The sequence below is a fragment of the Leuciscus leuciscus genome (assembly GCF_965113295.1).
Source record: "Leuciscus leuciscus genome assembly, chromosome: 17".
In the NCBI taxonomy this organism is placed as follows: domain Eukaryota; kingdom Metazoa; phylum Chordata; class Actinopteri; order Cypriniformes; family Leuciscidae; genus Leuciscus; species Leuciscus leuciscus.
In genome coordinates this window covers 29,768,917-29,788,349 of record NC_138741.1, presented here as the reverse complement: position 1 = coordinate 29,788,349, position 19,433 = coordinate 29,768,917, and the positions used below count along the sequence as shown (strand labels likewise).

Sequence of the window (19,433 nt, the reverse complement as noted above, 5' to 3'; positions counted from 1 at the left end):
CTTGTTTATTGTTGAAATTAATAATCTATTCAGGTGCGTTTCTCAATGAATGAAACTTAATAAACCCATAAAAATTGATTGTCTCTGTTCTAAAATGTGCTTTGTAATCTTGTTTATAAGTTGATTTGAGGTAAGATGCATTTAGAGAGATTCTTGTGAAGCAACATAAAATTATTTAACCTTATTTACTTTAATATGTGTTTCTGGTCTTATTGTGAATGATTCATCAGTGCACATTATTCCAGAGGGAAAAAAATCATCATGATCTTTAATTCACGTTTGCATATTTGTATGCTGGATGTTCCTGACCTTATGGACTTAAAATGGGTTAGTGGTGACTTCTGTTTTATTTTGCCATTGTTCAGATAACAAATACGCCCCGGCTGTGACTCTGAATGGATATATCTTCATCCTGGGAGGAGCATACGCCAGAGCCACCACCATCTACGACCCTGAGAAAGGGAACATCAAAGCAGGACCCAACATGAACCACTCCAGGCAGTTCTGCAGGTAAAAGCAGCATGCTAACCACAGTCTGAAAATTAAGCTGCAGACCATTATCTGTCTTTGGCAAAAACTTGATTGAGAGTTTTTCAGCTGTAAGAAAAGTTAGATAGTCATGGCTACTTACAAACATTCTTGTGCATTCATGGTTCTTTGAATACAGCTGTGAATAGAGGTTTACTGCACAAGTCTGCCCTGGTCAGTGGTGCGTCACTAATTTACTATTTTTTATACTTCTTACTTCTTCGTACTTAATACTACTTAAGTATTGAACTTTTGCACGTTCAAAAAGAAATTAAGAAAACACAAAAATTCACCGCATTCAGATTAGGGTCTCTCAACTATTGTCTTAAAAATGTACTGCTTTGTTTTGTCATTTTGAATTTGTTCGTTCTCTAAATGCAAAATGCCACATACAGCCAATAAAATAGTCAAGTCAACTACTGATTTTTTGTTCTGCAAATTTTCTAGTAAGACAATACATTTATGTACATTTAGAACCTCTAAAAAAGAGAATAGTGTCATTATTCAGCTGAAGTCAGTTCAGTGTTGAACGTCTCGGTTACGTATGTAACCCTTGTTCCCTGAAGGAGGGAACGGAGACGTAGTCGACTGATTGGGATCACATTTAGGGAGCCTGTCATCTTCGTGTATTGTTAAAACGAGCCAATGTACATTGGCGTGCGTGAATTGCATCACACGCTCCGCCCTGCAGCGCGGGTATAAATACGGAAGTGGATGCACGCAACAGTTGTCTTTCGCTTCGGAGCCGAGCGGAGCCCGGAGTCAGCGGTGGTCCAGCAATTGTAGCGACAGGGAATGAGGAACAATACTCGAAGATGACAGGCTCCCTAAGCGTGATCCCAAAAGGAACAAAGCATTTCAAATCAAACAATTTTAAAACAAATGTTCAGCAAACTCACAAACCCGCTGTCACACGCTGCACACAATAAACAGGAGCACAGAAACTTGTCAACACTGCCCTGCGACTTTAATTAATAAATTAACTTTGCTACTGAATTTAACTATTTTAATGCATTACGCATTCAAAATGCTTAAAATCGTTTAATGCCAAGCTAACCGTGGATTATCCTTTTTCACAGTACCTTACTCCAGCTGTCTAAAACGCATTTGTCTTTAGGTTTAAGTGCTTTGACAGTTGTTTTTATGGTTTTTGATGTTATTCATTTAGCAACATATTCATGTAATTGTTGCAGTTGCTTTCAAATATTTAAAAAAATGCTATTCTCACCACATAACTGCTAATGTTAATGAAGAAAATGAGCATTAACAACCATCATCAAGTAAGTGCAGATGGATCAAGCTGAGAAAAGCACATTGTTAAAGTGATGTGTTCCAGTTTACACAAAAGCCTGCCCTGTTTGCTCCTAAGACTTTATTCGGTGTCCCCCAGGGTCGGGCTTTGGGCCCGATTTGCTTTCACTGCTGATTGGTATTCGCAGCAGAGGCAGTAATTATCTCAGCAGCAGATAAAGCACGAACGAGCCTCAGAACAATCGCTAGTGCATCACGTCCCCCCAAAGCACACACAGGCACCTTTTACGCTTCTGCTGTGTATTTGCGATACAAATATGTTTTCCAGAAACGACACGTCAGTTACAGTCACACTCGCATGAGTTTCCGCATTAACATTTTGAAACCTGTCAAGGGCTTGAAATGAATACGGCCCAAGAGAAGATTAGTAGGTAGATGATTCGTCTCATCCAACAGTTTGACAATGCAAAGCCTTTATACAAGATGGCAAATGGGAACATATTCTTTATCATTATGCTTATGTATGTGGTAAGAAATCCAGAATTTTCTTTCTCAAATAACTAGGGTCAAGAATCTGAGAGAATTAAACGGTTCTGGTGCTAATTCACAATTCAAACACTGCCAGAGTATTTTAGCACTTTCTTCTGTCCACATCTAAAACTGAACAAAGACACAAGAATTTGCATTAAGATTAACATGATTAAGATTAACACCCCCTTGGTTTTGACAATTTGTTGTGTGCTCTGCTTTAAAGTGTACACAAATGTGTTTTTGTGGCAGATGAACCCCTTTAACCTAAATTATATATTTTTTTTTTAATTCCCTTGAGATTTTAAGTTAATATTTAGAAAATTTGATCAACACATTCACATGTTCACAGTTGTTATTGGTTACATGACATACGCATTGAGTTAAATGTGTAATTTTCAAGTAGAGAGACTAAAAAAGTATTTTCTTGGAAAACATACACCAATAATCTTTGTTTTATTTACAAATTGTAGTCTACCCAGTCTCTCTGTAGTCTAAAGTGTACTTGTGTAATTTATGAGAAATTTATGAGTGAAAATTGTTTTGTTAAATTATTTGTTTCAGTTTATTGTTAGGCTCAGGGTTGTCTAGTTTGTTATTAGGTTTTTTTCCCCCTTTATTTAATTATTAGTGTTATTTTTCTTGTTATATTTCATATTTCATATTATTTTTTATTTTTTTTTATGTACCGTTTGAAAAAATATTATTAGGAGTTCAAACACGAAGTGCTGAAAACCTATTGTAATTGTTAATATTTTTATTATTATTATTATTATTAAATTATTAATTAATTATTGTTTTTCCTCCTGTCAGGTTCTATGTGGTTCTTTTATTTCTGTTTGTTTGTCAAAGTGAAAATAATTTTTTACAAAGAAAGAAAGAGAAACTGAACCAGTTCTCAAATAACTTATTTTCCAGTGCGGTGGTCCTGGATGGGAAGATCTACGCGACCGGTGGCATTGTGAGCAGCGAGGGCCCGGCTCTGGGAACCATGGAGGCCTTCGACCCCTGTGCCAATGTGTGGACTCTGCAGCAGAGCCTGCCCTGCCCACTCTTTAGACACGGCTGCGTGGTTATTAAGAAGTACATTCAGAGCGGTTGACGCTGACACAGGCGAACGCAACTCCACCGCCTCTAGCACACCGGACACCCACTTTCCACACGCCCAGGATTATGTGCTGATACAGAAGCCTCGCTCACTCTCTGACACCCACTCGGAATGTAGAAGCTAATCTTCTCTGCCGGGTGCAAACATGCCTTCATGTAATATAGCGCACCTGACAGAGCTGTCGTTGATGTGTTTCGTGGCTGTAGCCTTAATGCTCTGTGGCCATTGGGATTGAACCTTTTTTCCCTTCTACATAATTCCTTTTTATCTCCGTTTACAGATTTCTGAAGCATTTTTTGCATTGCTACCATTTTAATGTTTGCATAATGTTCTTTTAATTTTTCTTACAGCAATACTGTAAAATGACACGTCTGGTTTCAGTAATCCGTGTAATGGTTCACTCAGTCGTATCACTATTTCATATCCAATTCACAAGCACTTTTTAATTACGTAGGGGAGCAAAGGGACAAAGTGCTTCTCTAAAAGTGCACTAAAACCTCATTTGACCGTTTGCTAAGCTCCGCCTGCCTTTGTTACTGTTGCTCACTCAGACAAATTTGACAAGAATGGTGCAATTGTTAGAAAAAGGAGCTCATGAAGTGGTAAAAATGGATTGGATATTTTTCTTCTGTGGGCTGGAATGAAGCGTGACATTGCAGAGGATCTTTTATCTGCTGTTTTTGATCCGAAACTGATAAATTACACAGGAAAGTGATTAAAAACTGTGAGACTGTGAACAGAGACTGCCAAATTCTTCTTACAATCACCGAAAAGAGAAAAGCAATTACAGCTGATCACATTAGTATAAGTGAACAGAACCGTTATCAAATCAATGTATGAGATGACATTTAAGTAAGAAACATGCATTTATATAGGAACAACAGTACACTGTAAAAAAACATTATTATTGATTAGTATTTTGACTTGCTTTCCAGTTAAAATAATTCAAAATCTGGATGATTTACCAGATACATTTACAGATACAGTTACTAAAGAAGCTAAATCTGTCAGTGCATTGCAAACAGAAGTAAAGAAGTAAGACAGAACACGTACAGTATACAGTATTTACATATATTCTTCTTAAGAAGATTTATCTTGTTTTAAGATTTTTTTTAGATATGTAGTTAAAAAATTCAAACTTAAGGTTATTTTGGCAAGTTTTTTTTCTGACGTCCTACATGTTGATTTGGGAATGAGAGTTTAATTTATAACTCAAGGTTTATTTAATGATTTGAAAATTCATTTAAAACCATTCAATCACTTGCATTAGAATGGAACAAAAGCTTGTCTGATTATATGGTACACAGCAACAGTTGCTTAGGTAGGGCTGGCGAGGGGTCAATTATAACCAGGCCTGGAGAGAATCTGTTCTTTTTTGGGGAAGTTGGGGAATCTGTGGAATGGATTTAAAGTCAATATTGATTGATTTTTATAGTGAATGATTCACCAGGGCACATTATTATAATGAGAAATGTTTTGTAATCTTTCATCAAAAACGAATAACTTGAAACGACCTCTGACACTACTTTACTTTTTGGCTGATGTCACTATACTGCAATAATTCATTTTTTAATCACTACTTTATCTTGTTTTTCAATATAAACATTTAACATCTAAAGCTGCGTTCACACTAGAAGCAACTTTGTTGCTGCAGGTCGCCAGTGGTTGGCGGTGAGGTCGCTCGTGGGCGTTCCCACTACTGGTTGCCTAGTAATGTTTGTGAGTGACATTCACGGATGTTACTCCATGTTGTAGAATAAATCCGTTTTCTTGCCGCTACAAACAAACATTTTGGAAGGAAAAGTCTAAATATAAATGGAATCAGTACATAAAATGCATAATATTAAAGATGAACAAGAAACAGTGAGTGCTCTTTGCAATCGCGGCTATTTAACTGTAGCAAACGGGCAAATGCCTGTCTATCTGAGTTTACGAAACCATTCAGGCTCGGAGTCAGCAGAGCGAATACACGGAGACATATCATACATTATAGGACAGTTTCTGACTGCTAAAATTAGTTTCTCATTCTTCTTGCCTCGGTCGGATTCAGCACTGAAGAATGACGGATCATGCGCGCTCCACTGACTTCACTCCTATTGGTTGTCGCTCCTGAAAATCGGGCTTCATTTGCATAAAGTTGAACATATCTCAACTTTGTCGCGTCGCTGGACATGCCCCATCCAGTCGCCATCGGTCACTGTCGCTTGTGTCGCCGGAAATCACTCGCTTTCCATTGAAATGAGTGGTATCGTGTCGCTTTGTCGCTTGTAGCGTGTATGCAGCTTAAAGGAACTTGAAAAACTTGAAAATTTCACAAGTAAAAAACAACAACTTGTTTTCAGAGAATTTACTGTATCTTCTTGAATTAAGTTTACTTTCCTTACCCCGTTGGAAAGTTGCTTTATCCTGTTTTAAGCAAAAATCCAACTTAATTTAGGAAGGTTTATGCTTAAAACTAGAAAAAACAAATGGCAACAGGGAAAGTAAACATAAATAAACATAATGCAAGATATATTCTCTGCAAGTATTCCCTTCCAACCACCTGGCTCAATTATTCACCATCCCATCAGTTCCTCAAGGAAGAAATCAAGTCCTATATATTTTTTTCTCATTATGTTTCAGTATGTAAAGTGTCACATCATGGAGGTAAAATGGGTTGCCAGTGGTTTTTGATGTTGACTTTAAAAACTGTGGGTGTGTGGGGCAGATTCCATCCCAGCCCAAAAACAAACCTGTGGCAACATTTCTGCCAAATGATAATACATTGCGTTGTGCACGTTTCGCAACAGTTTTAAAGTGAAATCCCCAGTGAGTTGGGCTAAATGTTTGGGGCTAAGAGAATCTGACAATGTTTTATTACGTTGGTTTTGTACGTATCACCGCAGTTCTGAATTGAAATGTCCAGTAAGTGGCGCTTAAAAAGTTAATGCTCCATCGCTTTTTAAAATAAAGTACACCTAGACTAAACCGTAAACCTACCCGATAGTGTTAACAAAAGCAAATGTGACATAAAAACGCAATTGCTGAAGCAACCATGCCATTTTAGCTTGTTTCTATAAGTCTTTGGGCTCTTTTGTCGTAACTAGTGTTTCACAGGATTCGTACCCAAACGTTCTACATCGGAAGTAGCAGCTGAGCTACCAAGCAAGCTTAGTATGTCAGAACAGCCAAACATATGAAGCTAGTTATGTGATGCAAACTCCAAAATGTATTCGTTTACAAATCATGCACTATGGTGTAGCAATGTTTAAAGGCTCAGGGAAGGAGGAGGCGGGAATCAACGTAACTTTAATGACAAAATAAACAAACAACAAAATTAAAGTAAAGCAGCTGTTGTCAGTGAGGGCAACATAATAAAACACAACATAAATGTCCCAGGCCTGGTCCTCTCTCGTCTTGCACTGTCGTCTCTCCTCCTCTTATCCTTCTGGAGCTCCTCCGTGGGACTCGAGACTGGTGTGGCGCGCAGGTGAGGCTTATTAAAGGACAATTCCGGTATTTAACACGTTGAGTCTATTTTGTAGTTTGTTTTGGATGAACAAGAGTGGTGGACAAAGAAATTTTGACAATGGTTCCTGTCTCGACTTTTTGACTATTTTAGAATTGCCCATGACCGCTTTAGAATGGGAGTCTATGGCCATGCACAAACATGCCCTTAAAACAACCCTTAACGTTCGTTTTCAAAACTGTTCAACTCACCGAGTGGTTAGTGGTGTTCGTTGATGTTCCAAAACAAGTAGCGTAGCGAAATACAGTTTCTGTCGTGTTTTATTTGGCATTTTGTAAAATCCCATTGATTTCCGTTGGAGGACTCATTGCTCGTTGATATTACTGCGCTACCGGAGACGGAAAGGGGGCTGTTTACATTTGGTTGTAGTCTTTTAGGTCTTTTCGCTCGGTTCTCTGTCTCTCAGAAGGCTAGCATGAGCAGAGCAACAGAAGTTGCCGAAGAGCGGAAGTTTATACGCGGTTGTGAGGTATCTGAAAAAATAGTTCCACTATAGAAAAATAAACGGATTGAAATCATACATTGCGGCGATATATTTGTTTTTAATCATCAACGAACACCACTAACCACTCGGTGAGTTGAACAGTTTTGAAAACGAACGTTAAGGGTTGTTTTAAGGGCATGATTGTGCATGGCCATAGACTCCCATTCTAAAGCGCTCATGGGCAATTCTAAAATAGTCAAAAAGTCAAGACCGGAACCATTGTCAAAATGTCTTTGTCCACCACTCTTGTTCATCCAAAATAAACTACAAAATAGACTCAAAGTGTTAAATACCGGAATTGTCCTTTAACCCTTGCACCACTGGCCTCACTCTATTCCCATGGCTCTTGTCCCCACCCTGCTTGTCACATATGCTAAAATGTGTTTTGAGGTTATAATAGTTTGCAAGAAAACAAGTGAAAAGTCTTTATTAATCCATAATCTGCCCCTGTAATAAGTTAGGGTTAGTAAGTTTGTATGAAAATGATTAAAAGTGATTGCTGTTTTATTGCCTCTAATTTTAATTTCTGTTCGATTTCTGTTCTGCAGCGATATGTATGTATTGGTACATATTTTGCATTTTGCAGAAATGTTGCCACAGGTCCATTTTTCCAATGAGCCTGCAGATTCTGTCTGAGCCTGATTATAACTCACATGTGCACAAGTTTAACTTGATGTTAGTTTTATAATAAGATACGATTCAAACACAGAAAAATATATTTATATGAGATATAAAGAGATGTAAAGACCTTCTCTTAACATGAGAAGATGGCTTTTGAGTCTCTGCTCTTTCTGACACTATCCACCATAAGACATTTAATTGGGGGAATCGTGGACCGGAAGGTGAAAGTGGGCTTGATCGCCTTGAACTGGACTGATGTGACATTTGTAGCTTGAATTTCTTTTCTTTGGAACGTTTCACTCTTTTCTTGCACACAGCCAAAGCACAAAACATGAGAGAACAGGAAGTGTTTGCCTTTATTTCCTCTGCATTGCCAAACCACCAATCGGTGAAACGCCGTCCAACAGGGAGGACGATTCTCTGTAAACAAAAGTAACAAAAGTTTATTTTAGGAACTTTACATGTCAAACTGTTTCTAGACAAAATGTATAGTATGTTAAAGAAATGTTATGTACAAAACAATAGCTGTTATCGTTTTAATTAATGATCGTGTTTCATCATTAATTAAAACAATAACACATATGCAAAATACAATGTGCATTCGTAATGAAAATCATTGGTCTGGTTTATTTTGACTATTTGTGAGAGCAAATATGGGTTGTGAGATTTGGGAATCATGGTGTGCTGTTACTATTTACACCTGCTTGTTGATAAAACAGATGAAAATCCCACAGACGCACGTTGAATAAGGCCATATCTAGGGACCGGAATATTGCAGGGAACTCATTTCAGGCGATACACAACTGCTCAGGGGTGCGTTTCCCGTACAACGACGTAACTCGCTGCTTAACTACCATAGTACGTTGCATCGTTGAAGAAATCAACTAGCTAGTCACGGCTGATTCCCGAAACCGTAGTCGCAAATGTGTTGTTCAACCACGTTGGTTAATGATGTCACACAGGTGATAACTTCTTTAAAAAAATCCTTTTGAGATCGAATTATTTCTAGATTTTGTTATAAATTACGGACATGGAATCTGAGGAATAATTTACCTTTAAGTCAAGTCAAGTCACATTTATTTATATAGCGCTTTTTACAATACAGATTGTTTCAAAGCAGCTTTAGTGATAACAGGAAAATAATGCAAAAAAAGTTTGTTTCCAGAAGTAATTAGCATCACAGTCCAGCTTAAGTAAGTTCAGTGATGTTTCATTTTTGTTTTAAAAAAGTTATTAATTTAGTTAATTTATATATAGTCACTCTGGAGTAAACCTTGATGTTATCGTCCAGCTCAGTTCATTTCTTGTATAATAGTGTCAATGCAGGCAGATCAATATTATTGATGAATATTAAATTAAATGTTAAATTTAATGTCCCCAACTAAGCAAGCCAAGCCAATGGCAACAAAGATGGAAAAAGGTGACAGTGGCAAGGAACCAAAACTCCCAACAGGTGGCAGAATGGAGAAAAAACCTTGGGAGAAACCAGGCTCAGTCGGGGGGCAGTTCTCCTCTGGCCAATGTAACAAACTCCATCTGGTCTGGATACGGAACGGATCCGGCTGATTACATCATGTGTTGTGGTCGTGTCTAGGCGCAGGTCCACCATCTGATCTGGATACGGCCTGGATCCAGCTGATTAAAGTGAACCACGGAATAAGCAGAAAGACTAACATTAGCGTAGATGCCATTCTTCTTATGATGTAACAGGTAGATCGGGTGTTATTGGAAGTGTTCCCGGTTCCGGTTGAGCTAATGTATGCAGCCTAATAATCATTTAACTGATTTGAATAATAGGAATGTATCATTTTCTTTGTGTATGCCAGGTTAAAGAGATGTGTTTTTAGTCTAGATTTAAACTGACAGAGTGTGTCTGCTTCCCGGATGATGTTAGGAAGACTGTTCCAGAGATTTGGTGCTAAATAGGAAAAGCATCTTCCGGTATTCTAGGTATTATCAACTGGCCAGAGTTTTGAGATCGCAATAGACGTGAAGGACTATAATGCGTTAAGAGCTCGCTCAAGTACTGGGGAGCTAAACCATTTAGTACTTTGTAAGTAATCAGCAATATTTTAAAATGTTTAATAGGGAGCCAATGCAGTGTTGACAGAACCGGGCAAATATGGTCATACTTCCTGGTTCTGGTAAGAACTCTAGCTACAGCTGTTGTTTGTTTATTATGCGTGCAGGGCAACCACCCATAAGAGCATTACAATAATCTAGCCTTGATGTCATGAACGCAATAACTAACTGTTCCGCATTTTTTATTGAAAGCGCATGTCGTAATTTAGCTATATTTTTAAGAGGAAAGAATGTGGTTTTACAGATGCTAGAAACATGGCTTTCAAATGAAAGATGGGTATCAAAGAGCACACCCAGGTTCCTAACTGATGACGAAGACTTGACAGAGCAGCCATCAATTGTTAGACAGTATTCTAGATTTTGTTTTGTTTTTTGTTTAGTTTTTTTGCATAACAGTGAAAACTAATCCCATGCTTCCTAATGATATCTCTCAAGGGTAGCATGTACAGAGTGAACAGCAACGGTCCTAGTACTGAGCCTTGTGCTACTCCATACTGAACTTGTGATCGATAAGACATTTCTTCTATTTTCCAGCCTATTTAGCCTATTTCCAGATTCAATCATAGGCTCATTCTTACGTACTAGAGCTCGTACCCACATGCATACTCTTCAAAAATGTTGCTTTAAAGGAATAGTTCACTTTAAAAATGAAAATTCTGTCATAATATACTCACCCTCATGTTGTTTCAAACCTGTATGAATTTCTTTCTTCTGCTGAACAGAAAGGAAGATATTTAGAAGAATGTCCAACGCATTCTCATCCTAGGGCGTCATATACTGACGCTTTTGACATTTCGTCTACATCCAACGCACATGGCACCCTTTAGCGTCAATATGAGACGCACAGAGCTTTGTTCGGTTATGGGTAGGTTTAGGTCTGGGGTAGGGTTAGGGTTAGACCGCTAGGAGGCGCCTTCTGGCCCATATCTATCTGCGTCTCATATTGACGCTAAAGGGTGCCATGTGCGTTCGATGTAGACGAAATGTCAAAAGCGTCAGTATATGACGACTTGGGATGAGAACGGCTGGAATGTCAGTAACCAGACAGTTTCTGGGTCCAATGGACTTCCATAGTATATATTTTTTCCTACTATGGAAGTCAATGGGACCCAGAAACTGCCTGGTTACTGACATTCTTCTAAATATCTTCCTTTCTGTTCAGCAGAAGAAATAAATTCATACAGGTTTGAAACAACATGAGGGTGAGTATATGATGACAGAATTTTCATTTTAAAGTGAACTATTCCTTTAAATCTCTTGACAAACTAAAAGACGTAAATGACATTTGGATATATTCTAGTGTAAGATATAGATTGTACTGAATGTCAGCTTGCTTATTTTGCTCAAGATAAGGATTTATTAAGTCCACATGCCATGCAAACAAGAAACAATGCTTCTAACCACAGCTGTCACACAGTGTCATTCCAATCACAAAACGTTGTAAGCTATTTGCAAATGTTTGTTGGAACTATGATTTCGGGAAACACAGACTCGTCGAACCATGCTGATCTATGCTTTTAGGAAACACACCCCAGAACACCTTTGCAACCACAAATCAACACTTTGGCAACCATCCATAAAACCCCAGCTTGGTGGTGGTGAATTTTGCATGGGTAAACATCACTCATGTTGTATTCAGAAAATTTAAATGTGTAGAATTTACCAAGGCCATATCTAGAGACCAGAAATTTCACAGTGGACTCTCTTCACATGATGCACACCTAGCAACCACATAGCAACACCTTGGCAACCACCCATAATACCCCAAGAAAGTGGCGGTGAGTTTTGCATGGGTAAGCATCACTTGCGCTGTATTCAGAAAATGTAAATGTGTAGAATATGTTTTGCTGCAGTAAATTGGGATTGACTTTCACTGGTGCGTAACGCACCTTTCAGAACATTAGAGGTGAAAGTGAATTCCTCCACCACCGTCTATCCGATAATAATATAAGTTTTGATTATTATGATAATGTAGGAGGGTCTTATCATCACCACAGATCTATTATATTGGCTTATGCCCTTAAGCCGCCACGCCGCATGAATAAAAATGTGCCGTTGGCTTTGTGCCGTCTTTTGGCATTTTCCAAATGTTCCCTTCCAATATTTACTGATGTGGAACAGTTCATTTCCTCTGTGCTTGTGTAGCAGCCTCCCTCCCTCAATTCTTCCCCAACAGCCTGCTGTCTAAATGGCATTAAAAAAGCTGAGCCGTGTGACTCGGTTCTGGAAGAATCTGTAAACGCACGCGGCATCTTCCAGCCTCTGCACCTGTCTACCTCCATCTCTTGCCACGAGCCGGTGGGCCCCTCCTTCAGATAATATATCAGCATCCCATCCATCAAAATCAGTTACCCAACCCCTTCTGGCATTTAAATAAACTAGGCCACCGTTCCTGGTTCTCATATCCTGTGGGTATGTTCACCGCCTGCAAACTCGCTTTTGTTTGGGAAGCGTGTTATTGTGTTCTGATGTGGACTGGATTCACGTTAAACCTCTTTAACGGATCATGACAGTGTTAAAAATGGGTACAAAACTGAGAAAGTTTTGAAATGATCGTAGGATCACTTTCCAGTCACTTTCTTTGTGTAATGCCACCTCAATAAAATAGATTTTTGTTTTGTTTTGTTTGTTTTTTTGCTCTGATGGCTTAACAGCTGCACAGAAAATCATGATGTGGTTGTTTATAATATCTTAATATATTCATGACTTATAATCACATTTAGCAGATTAGAGATACTTTATTTTTCAGATTTGCTTTTCATTTAGCTAAGAATTTATCCAAAGTGACTTACAAATGAGGAATAAAGCAAATGTATTCATTTTCTGTCCGTTAAAAATGCTTTGGCTTCTTAGTAAAACATCTGGTGGTAAATGTTTTCATTAAAGCACTAGTGTTTGATCTGTATTTTCATTACTTTTCATTCATTTCAAGTTGTTTTTATTATAACCAACTTAGAGTGTGTATATATATATATATATATATATATATATATATATATAATTCTTACCCCCCAAAAATACTGTATATATATATATATATTATTCTTCCCTCAAAAAAATATCAAGCAACACAACTGTTTTGAACATTGATATTAATAAGAAAATGTTTCTTGAGCATCAGATCAGCATATTCAAATGATTTCTGAAGGATCAAGTGACACTGAAGACTGGAGTAATGATGCTGAAAATTCAGCTTTGCATCACAGGAATAAATTTACATTTTAAAATGTATTCAAATAGAAAACAGTTATTTTAAACTGCAATAATGTTTGATCAAATAAATGCAGCCTTGGTGAGAATTAGACTTCTTTCAAAAACGTTTGATCTGTAATATATACCGTACAGTAGACCTATATAGTACTGTTATGATAGTTTAATGTTACATTATTTGTAATTTTTGGTGCTTGTGCCTGACATCTCTTTTAGTGCTCATGTAAGTGAAAATAATAATAATTTCAGGGCGAACTATTTTTAAATGGCCTTCATTTTGCCTTTGTATGTTTACCACTTGCAAAATGTACCCGAAGAAAAGATCTGATGTTCATTGAAGATAAAAAGCAAGTAAACACTTCAGTGAACTGCCCGCCTTTGATGAACTAAATGTGTTTAACTAAACTTTTGACCTCAGACTGCTAAAGCTACTATTTCATTTGCTGAGTAAACAGCTCGGAAGCACGTTAACGCCTCTGAAGAGATCAAGGAAATTACCCTTCCTCATTTAGTGGCTTTGATTAAGCGGAGGAGGTTCGGTCAGCCACTCGAGAAAGAGCAGCGCGAGTAAATTATACGTCGCTGGCTCTCGTCGTCAATGGATCTTGAGTAGATGGCTATTTGCCATCAACAATTTCTGGTTTAAAAATGATGTTTTACTGTGTAGATTTCCATCTCAGACGCATCCTTTCATTAGCTTTCCATTAGCAGTAAAGGCAGGCGGTTATCAAGGGGGAATAAGAAAGCTTCTGTTTTGGAAGTCATTGGCTCTTGGCTAAACACCGACGCTACTGAGAAACGGGTTCGATGACCTTCAGCTGAGCATCAGAATTGCTGGAGTATAATGGAAATGTGATGTCAGATGAGATGAGGGAGTCTAATGCGTTCTGTGTGTATCACCAACTAACAAAAATAATAGAACATTTTGCCTGCGATCCCATCCCAAGTCATAGAAACGTTATTTCTGAATGTTTTTTTTTTTTTTTTTTGGTTCTTTGTGAATGTTAGACAAAACAGTATGGATGTTTTCACTATATTGCAAGTATTACAGGAATGTAAGCTGCTTTTGAATATTCCCTGAACCATCATTAAAAAGTAGTAACGTTTAATCAACATTAGACTAAAATTCATCACGTGACACCCCCATAGGCTATAAGGCTATGCAGTCGGTTCCGGATATAGAATTGATTAGTTCACGTTTCGAGTCTTCGAGTTCGAGTCGTTCGGTCTTTTGTCACGTAAGTGTATGTTGTTATTATATGTAGGTATCTTTGCTTTATCAGAGTGCTTTTCCCCATCATACAGATACAGTTTAAAGCATTACCAACTCTTTATTTCCACATTCAGTGTTATGGAAAATAACCATCATGACAGAGATTCACAAAAATTATAAATTGTAAGAAATAAAAAAGCTACAATTTGAGACCAGTAACGTAGCATGAAACTGTAAGAGTTAAAAACTGACTACGCACTTGTTTGTAAGGAAGTTTGGGAATTAATTTCTGTGTCCAATACGCTGTCACGTCACATGACAATAGAACAAAAGACTCAGAAGGGTACTCTTTCCGGTACAGACAGCAGAGTCTCTATGGGGCTGTCACGGGATGAATGAACAACTCAGAACCGGACCCGGACCCGACCCCGAAGACTCGAGAGGTGAACTAATCGTTTCTGTTTCCTGTACAGAACCCATAGGATGTTGCGAATGTGCAGTCAACACAAAATCAACGAAACACTCTCTGAGACAACTCAGTAGTCCCAAGTCGTTCAATCATGACCGACCCATCACTACTACTTTGACCCGCCCTCAAACACTGTAGCTGTGTGTTTTATATTGTGTGGGTCTCTGGCTAACCGGCTAACTCACGCTATTACTGTCTTACTGAAATACTTCTGCTAAGCAGCTGTGGGCCACTCTTACCTAAAACTGTGTCTATTAATGCTTGTCTGTTGTTCTTACTACTTTGACTAAAGATAAAGGATGGAGCAAGATTTGTTTCACAAACTTTAATGTTAGTGCTCGACTAACATATCTTCTTTTAAAAGTGACCCATATCTGATGTCTGCATTTACACTACAGTTGGCAAAACGAACAAAAAATTACATTATGATATCAATAAATCAATTTCAATAGTACATTGAGTGTAATTTATTGACATGGAATTCATAGACACATTTTAATGCAATAGTTCAATCCTTATAGCAAAACCATTATATAGTACAAATTCTTCAAGACAGTGATTATGTCTACAGATCCGTTGAAAAACTTAGTGTGTACTAATGGTCTGCTGGTAGAAATTTTGGTAAGCATGTCAGAGGTTCTGGGTTCAAATCTGCCCTTGTATAGTCCCCCCCCCCCCCCCCCCCCCCCCCTCCTCCTCATTAAAACCAAATGTGTTCATCAGTAATTGTATAAATTGTATATCAAAAGCGGGGACATGTTTGTGTGCATTTTATTTTGTGATTTCACTGCAACGAATAGAGAGTATCCACAACGGGACTGAAGCATTCTTCACTGATAACAGCGGCAACGAGCACTAGGATGATTTCAAAAGCAACACATTTCAGCGCCAGATCACCTCTTATTTAACACAAACAAATGAAATTAATACTCTGCTAGTCAACTAGAGATGTTTAATTTGTTATAGATATATCTATACCACAAAATGTTTCAAAAAGTCCCTTTTTTCAATGACGTACGATTTTGACAGGAATAACCGATCTGTCCGCTTACACAGCAGGCGCAAATGCACGTATCCAATTCATCAGATTTATTTCCACATATGAATGAGGCCTAAAACTGATCTGAGAATATCAGAATCCATTTTCCTGCTTACAAGTTTGTGAGTCAAATCCGATCTGTGCCACATGGGAGGAAAAAAAACGGAATCGGGTCAATTTAACCTTGCAGTGTAAAAGGGCCAGAGCTTGTTTGCACATGACGTCACTGCTGTGGCGCGAAATGCAGATGGAGGGCAGGAAGCATGTTTTGCGGCGTTTATGGTTGATCAAATCGATCACAAGGAGCTTTTATTGTTTACGTAACTTATATCGTTTTTTTCCCTTAAAAGTTGGCGTTTTGCGTCTGCTGATACTGATACTGAAATGAATATGGATACCTGAAAACAGGCACGCACTGCTGCTTCAGCCTGTAAATGTGTAAATGTAACTGAAGTATTATTGTTGTCTTTGTAAATATTCACTTTCCCATATGGCCACGGTGAAGAATCGGAGAGGGTCACATTCAGCGGACAGACACCGACACACTGTATTTTTTTATATTTATTTCAACAAATGACAAACAAAATCAAACCCATAGAAGCTTGTGAACAGTTTTGAAGTGGCTGCGTGCAAGTTATGCAAATTCACAAATGTAATGTTAATTATTAAACCAAACAAAATATAAAACTTTCGAAAACACTCAGCAATGTGATTATTTTATTAAGTTATAGGCAGTGGGTTTAATCAGTGACATTATTCCTAGTTTGCTATCCGGGGTCTTCCCATCACCTCCTCAACCTGCTTCCCTTAGTGTTTTACACGTAGAAAAGGTAAAAAGTGCTTTGGGATTTATTTGGAATTAATTTGTGGGACACCCAACGATTGTATTTGCGTAGTTGTAATAGGGGGTTGGACGGTGAGTAGTTCATGGAGACGTTGGATGGTTAGACTTAGAGGTTGTTTGGAACACACACCCAGGATTGATCCCCTTGGGTGGGCCGCCTCAGAGGAGGGTGTATGGTGTTTAAAGAGCCGAAACACCTGATGATCCTGAGGTACACCACTGAGGATGTGTTCCTTGGATAGATGGGTCGGATGGACTATGAATAAGAAATAGCGGAAGGGGTGGATCAGTCTCATCAAAAACATGCGCCGGCCAGTGCATCCCTGCGGCTTCCCTAAACCAAACTGGGCAGCCCGGAGTGGCGGTCTGGGGGGAAGGCGTTGTCTTTTCACAATCCTAACCTAGCCAGTGCCTTCGGAGATGGGGGGACTGGGGCAAACTGAGTATTGGGTCGTCATGGTTTAGGAGACACTGCCTCACTTGGTTCTAGACCAGGAATTCCGGGTGGGAATTGAGTGAGGGAGCGAAAAGGATGCCAAGTTGGCTCCTGAGGGAGGCTGACGCAGTCTCGCCACCCTCCCTCGCCTCGTGTTTTCTCTCATAAGATTCAACACTAGTCGGACTGGAAAGCTGGCGGCTGGTGGGGGAGGAAGAAGGTAGTGTGAATAAGAAATAGCGGAAGGGGTGGATCAGTCTCATCAAAAACATGCGCCGGCCAGTGCATTCCTGCGGCTTCCCTAAACCAAACTGGGCAGCCCGGAGTGGCGGTCTGGGGGGAAGGCGTTGTCTTTTCACACCATCCAGTTCTTTCCTTAAACGATGATGTGACTACTATCGACTATGGCAATTCTCGATTCAGCATGAATGACCTACAATGGCGACCGAATGGTGAAAAACAAATTACTGCCCTAAACCCACTAGCAGAAAAGCAGCGCCATATAAACAAACCAGACCATAACTCAACACAGCGTGACGGCAGCTTCACATTCTCTATATACCACCTCGATGGCAGACAAGTATATTTCAATTCAGTAGAAAAATCGCTCCTCTTCATAACATAAGGATCTTGTCCAACATATGTTGGGATTTTCTGTTTATACCTTTATAAACAAGCACAATACGAACTTTCTTTCATCTCGTTTATTCTGCTTTTCACTTCCTGCCCTCCATCAGAATTCCGTGCGTCATCGGAATCACGTCTGCAAAGAAGCTATTTGTGCTGTATTTTGGTTTCTTCTTTTTTGTTGTTGATGTTCTACCTTTCATCCATGTTGTTTATGTAGTTTAGCTTGTGAGAATGAAACTTTGCAACCGTATCTTGTAATTGACTCACCTAGACTGGGATTTGTTATGTAAAATGTAGTGTGCACTTGATTGTAAACTTTTTCTCCTCATATAGATTCCTTATTATAGCAAAACAGCTTGAAAAAAAAGCCTTGCAATTTGCATTTTGATTCATCCATTTTGGTTCATCCATCTGTCTGTAAATAGTATTCATTATTAATAAAGTCCATATTTGGTCTGCCAAGGGCACTGCTTTAGTACATTTCACCATTTAGGCCTTTTCTTTATAGAAGTTTACTATTAAAAAGATGAACGTATAACTTTACAGTTTGCATTTACATTATGTGCTCACATGTTTGCATGTATGATGATCAATAATGTGAAAAAAATTATTATCATGTTTTAGTTCATTAAGCTGTTTTTCCAGGTATTACACCTGGTCTTTGTTTTTGTTTTGGTTGTAGATAGTGTTTATCACCAGGGTAGTGTAAGAGTAATGTGGCTGTAGTGGCTTGTTGTTGTAGTACATTTATCCATGTTAGGTGTTCTCATTCACTTGTGCATCTGTTTGTGGAGCGCTATCACCTCCGAGCACCTGATGATGACACTTCTTCCGTAATATTGCTTCTGAGGCATCATAAATAAGTGCATCATTGTTATGTGATGTTGCTGCACACCGTTGAGGATTCATTAACGCTGTGGTTTATTCCATTGGGAGATCTTCGGTCTGGAGGAACCCACTCAGGACCTGTTAACTTCTCAACAAAATACCTCTGGTATTAAACCTCCTTGATATTAATAGTCTCTCTCCTGGATTTCTGTTGGTGATCCATCATGGTTCTTCCTCATTGACCATTCAACCCTGTTGGTTACTGGTTCTCGCTCACCTGAGCTTCACATAAGGAGAATTTTTTTATTGTATATTTGGGTAATTTCTGTACAATTTAAGTTACTTTGATCCAAACACACAGAACTTGTGTCTTGTAATATTTTAAGGCCAGGCTTAGTGTAGGTCAGTTAAGATTTCTGGTGATAGCAGTTGGAATACGTGTTAAATGGATGTATATCCAGTCCGAGTCTGTCCTATATTTAATATTATATTTATAATAATATTTATAATAATATTTATATTTATAATACATTTTTATAATTAAAAAGAGCAAATAAAACAGAAAACAGGAATGAAGTTCATGAACCAACATAGACATCAAGAATGGGTGCTCGTATCATCTTTAAGATGAATGTAGAGGAGAATAGAGAATCC

At 38.5% G+C, this 19,433-nt stretch overlaps 2 protein-coding genes across 2 annotated transcripts in view; both read left to right on the top strand.

Annotated features, from left to right (window-relative positions):
* The window catches only part of LOC309479364 (kelch-like protein 29), a 199,002-nt gene extending 190,254 nt beyond the window's left edge, over positions 1 to 8,748 (top strand). The window contains exons 13-14 of the mRNA XM_082143455.1: positions 366 to 510; positions 3,226 to 8,748. Coding sequence (XP_081999581.1) covers positions 366 to 510; positions 3,226 to 3,409 — 329 coding nt within the window. The 3' untranslated portion in view covers positions 3,410 to 8,748. The remainder of the gene's footprint in view (positions 1 to 365; positions 511 to 3,225) is intronic.
* The window catches only part of LOC309479384 (uncharacterized protein), a 75,778-nt gene that overhangs the window by 36,618 nt on the left and 19,727 nt on the right, over positions 1 to 19,433 (top strand). The gene's annotated exons all lie outside the window — the stretch shown is intronic.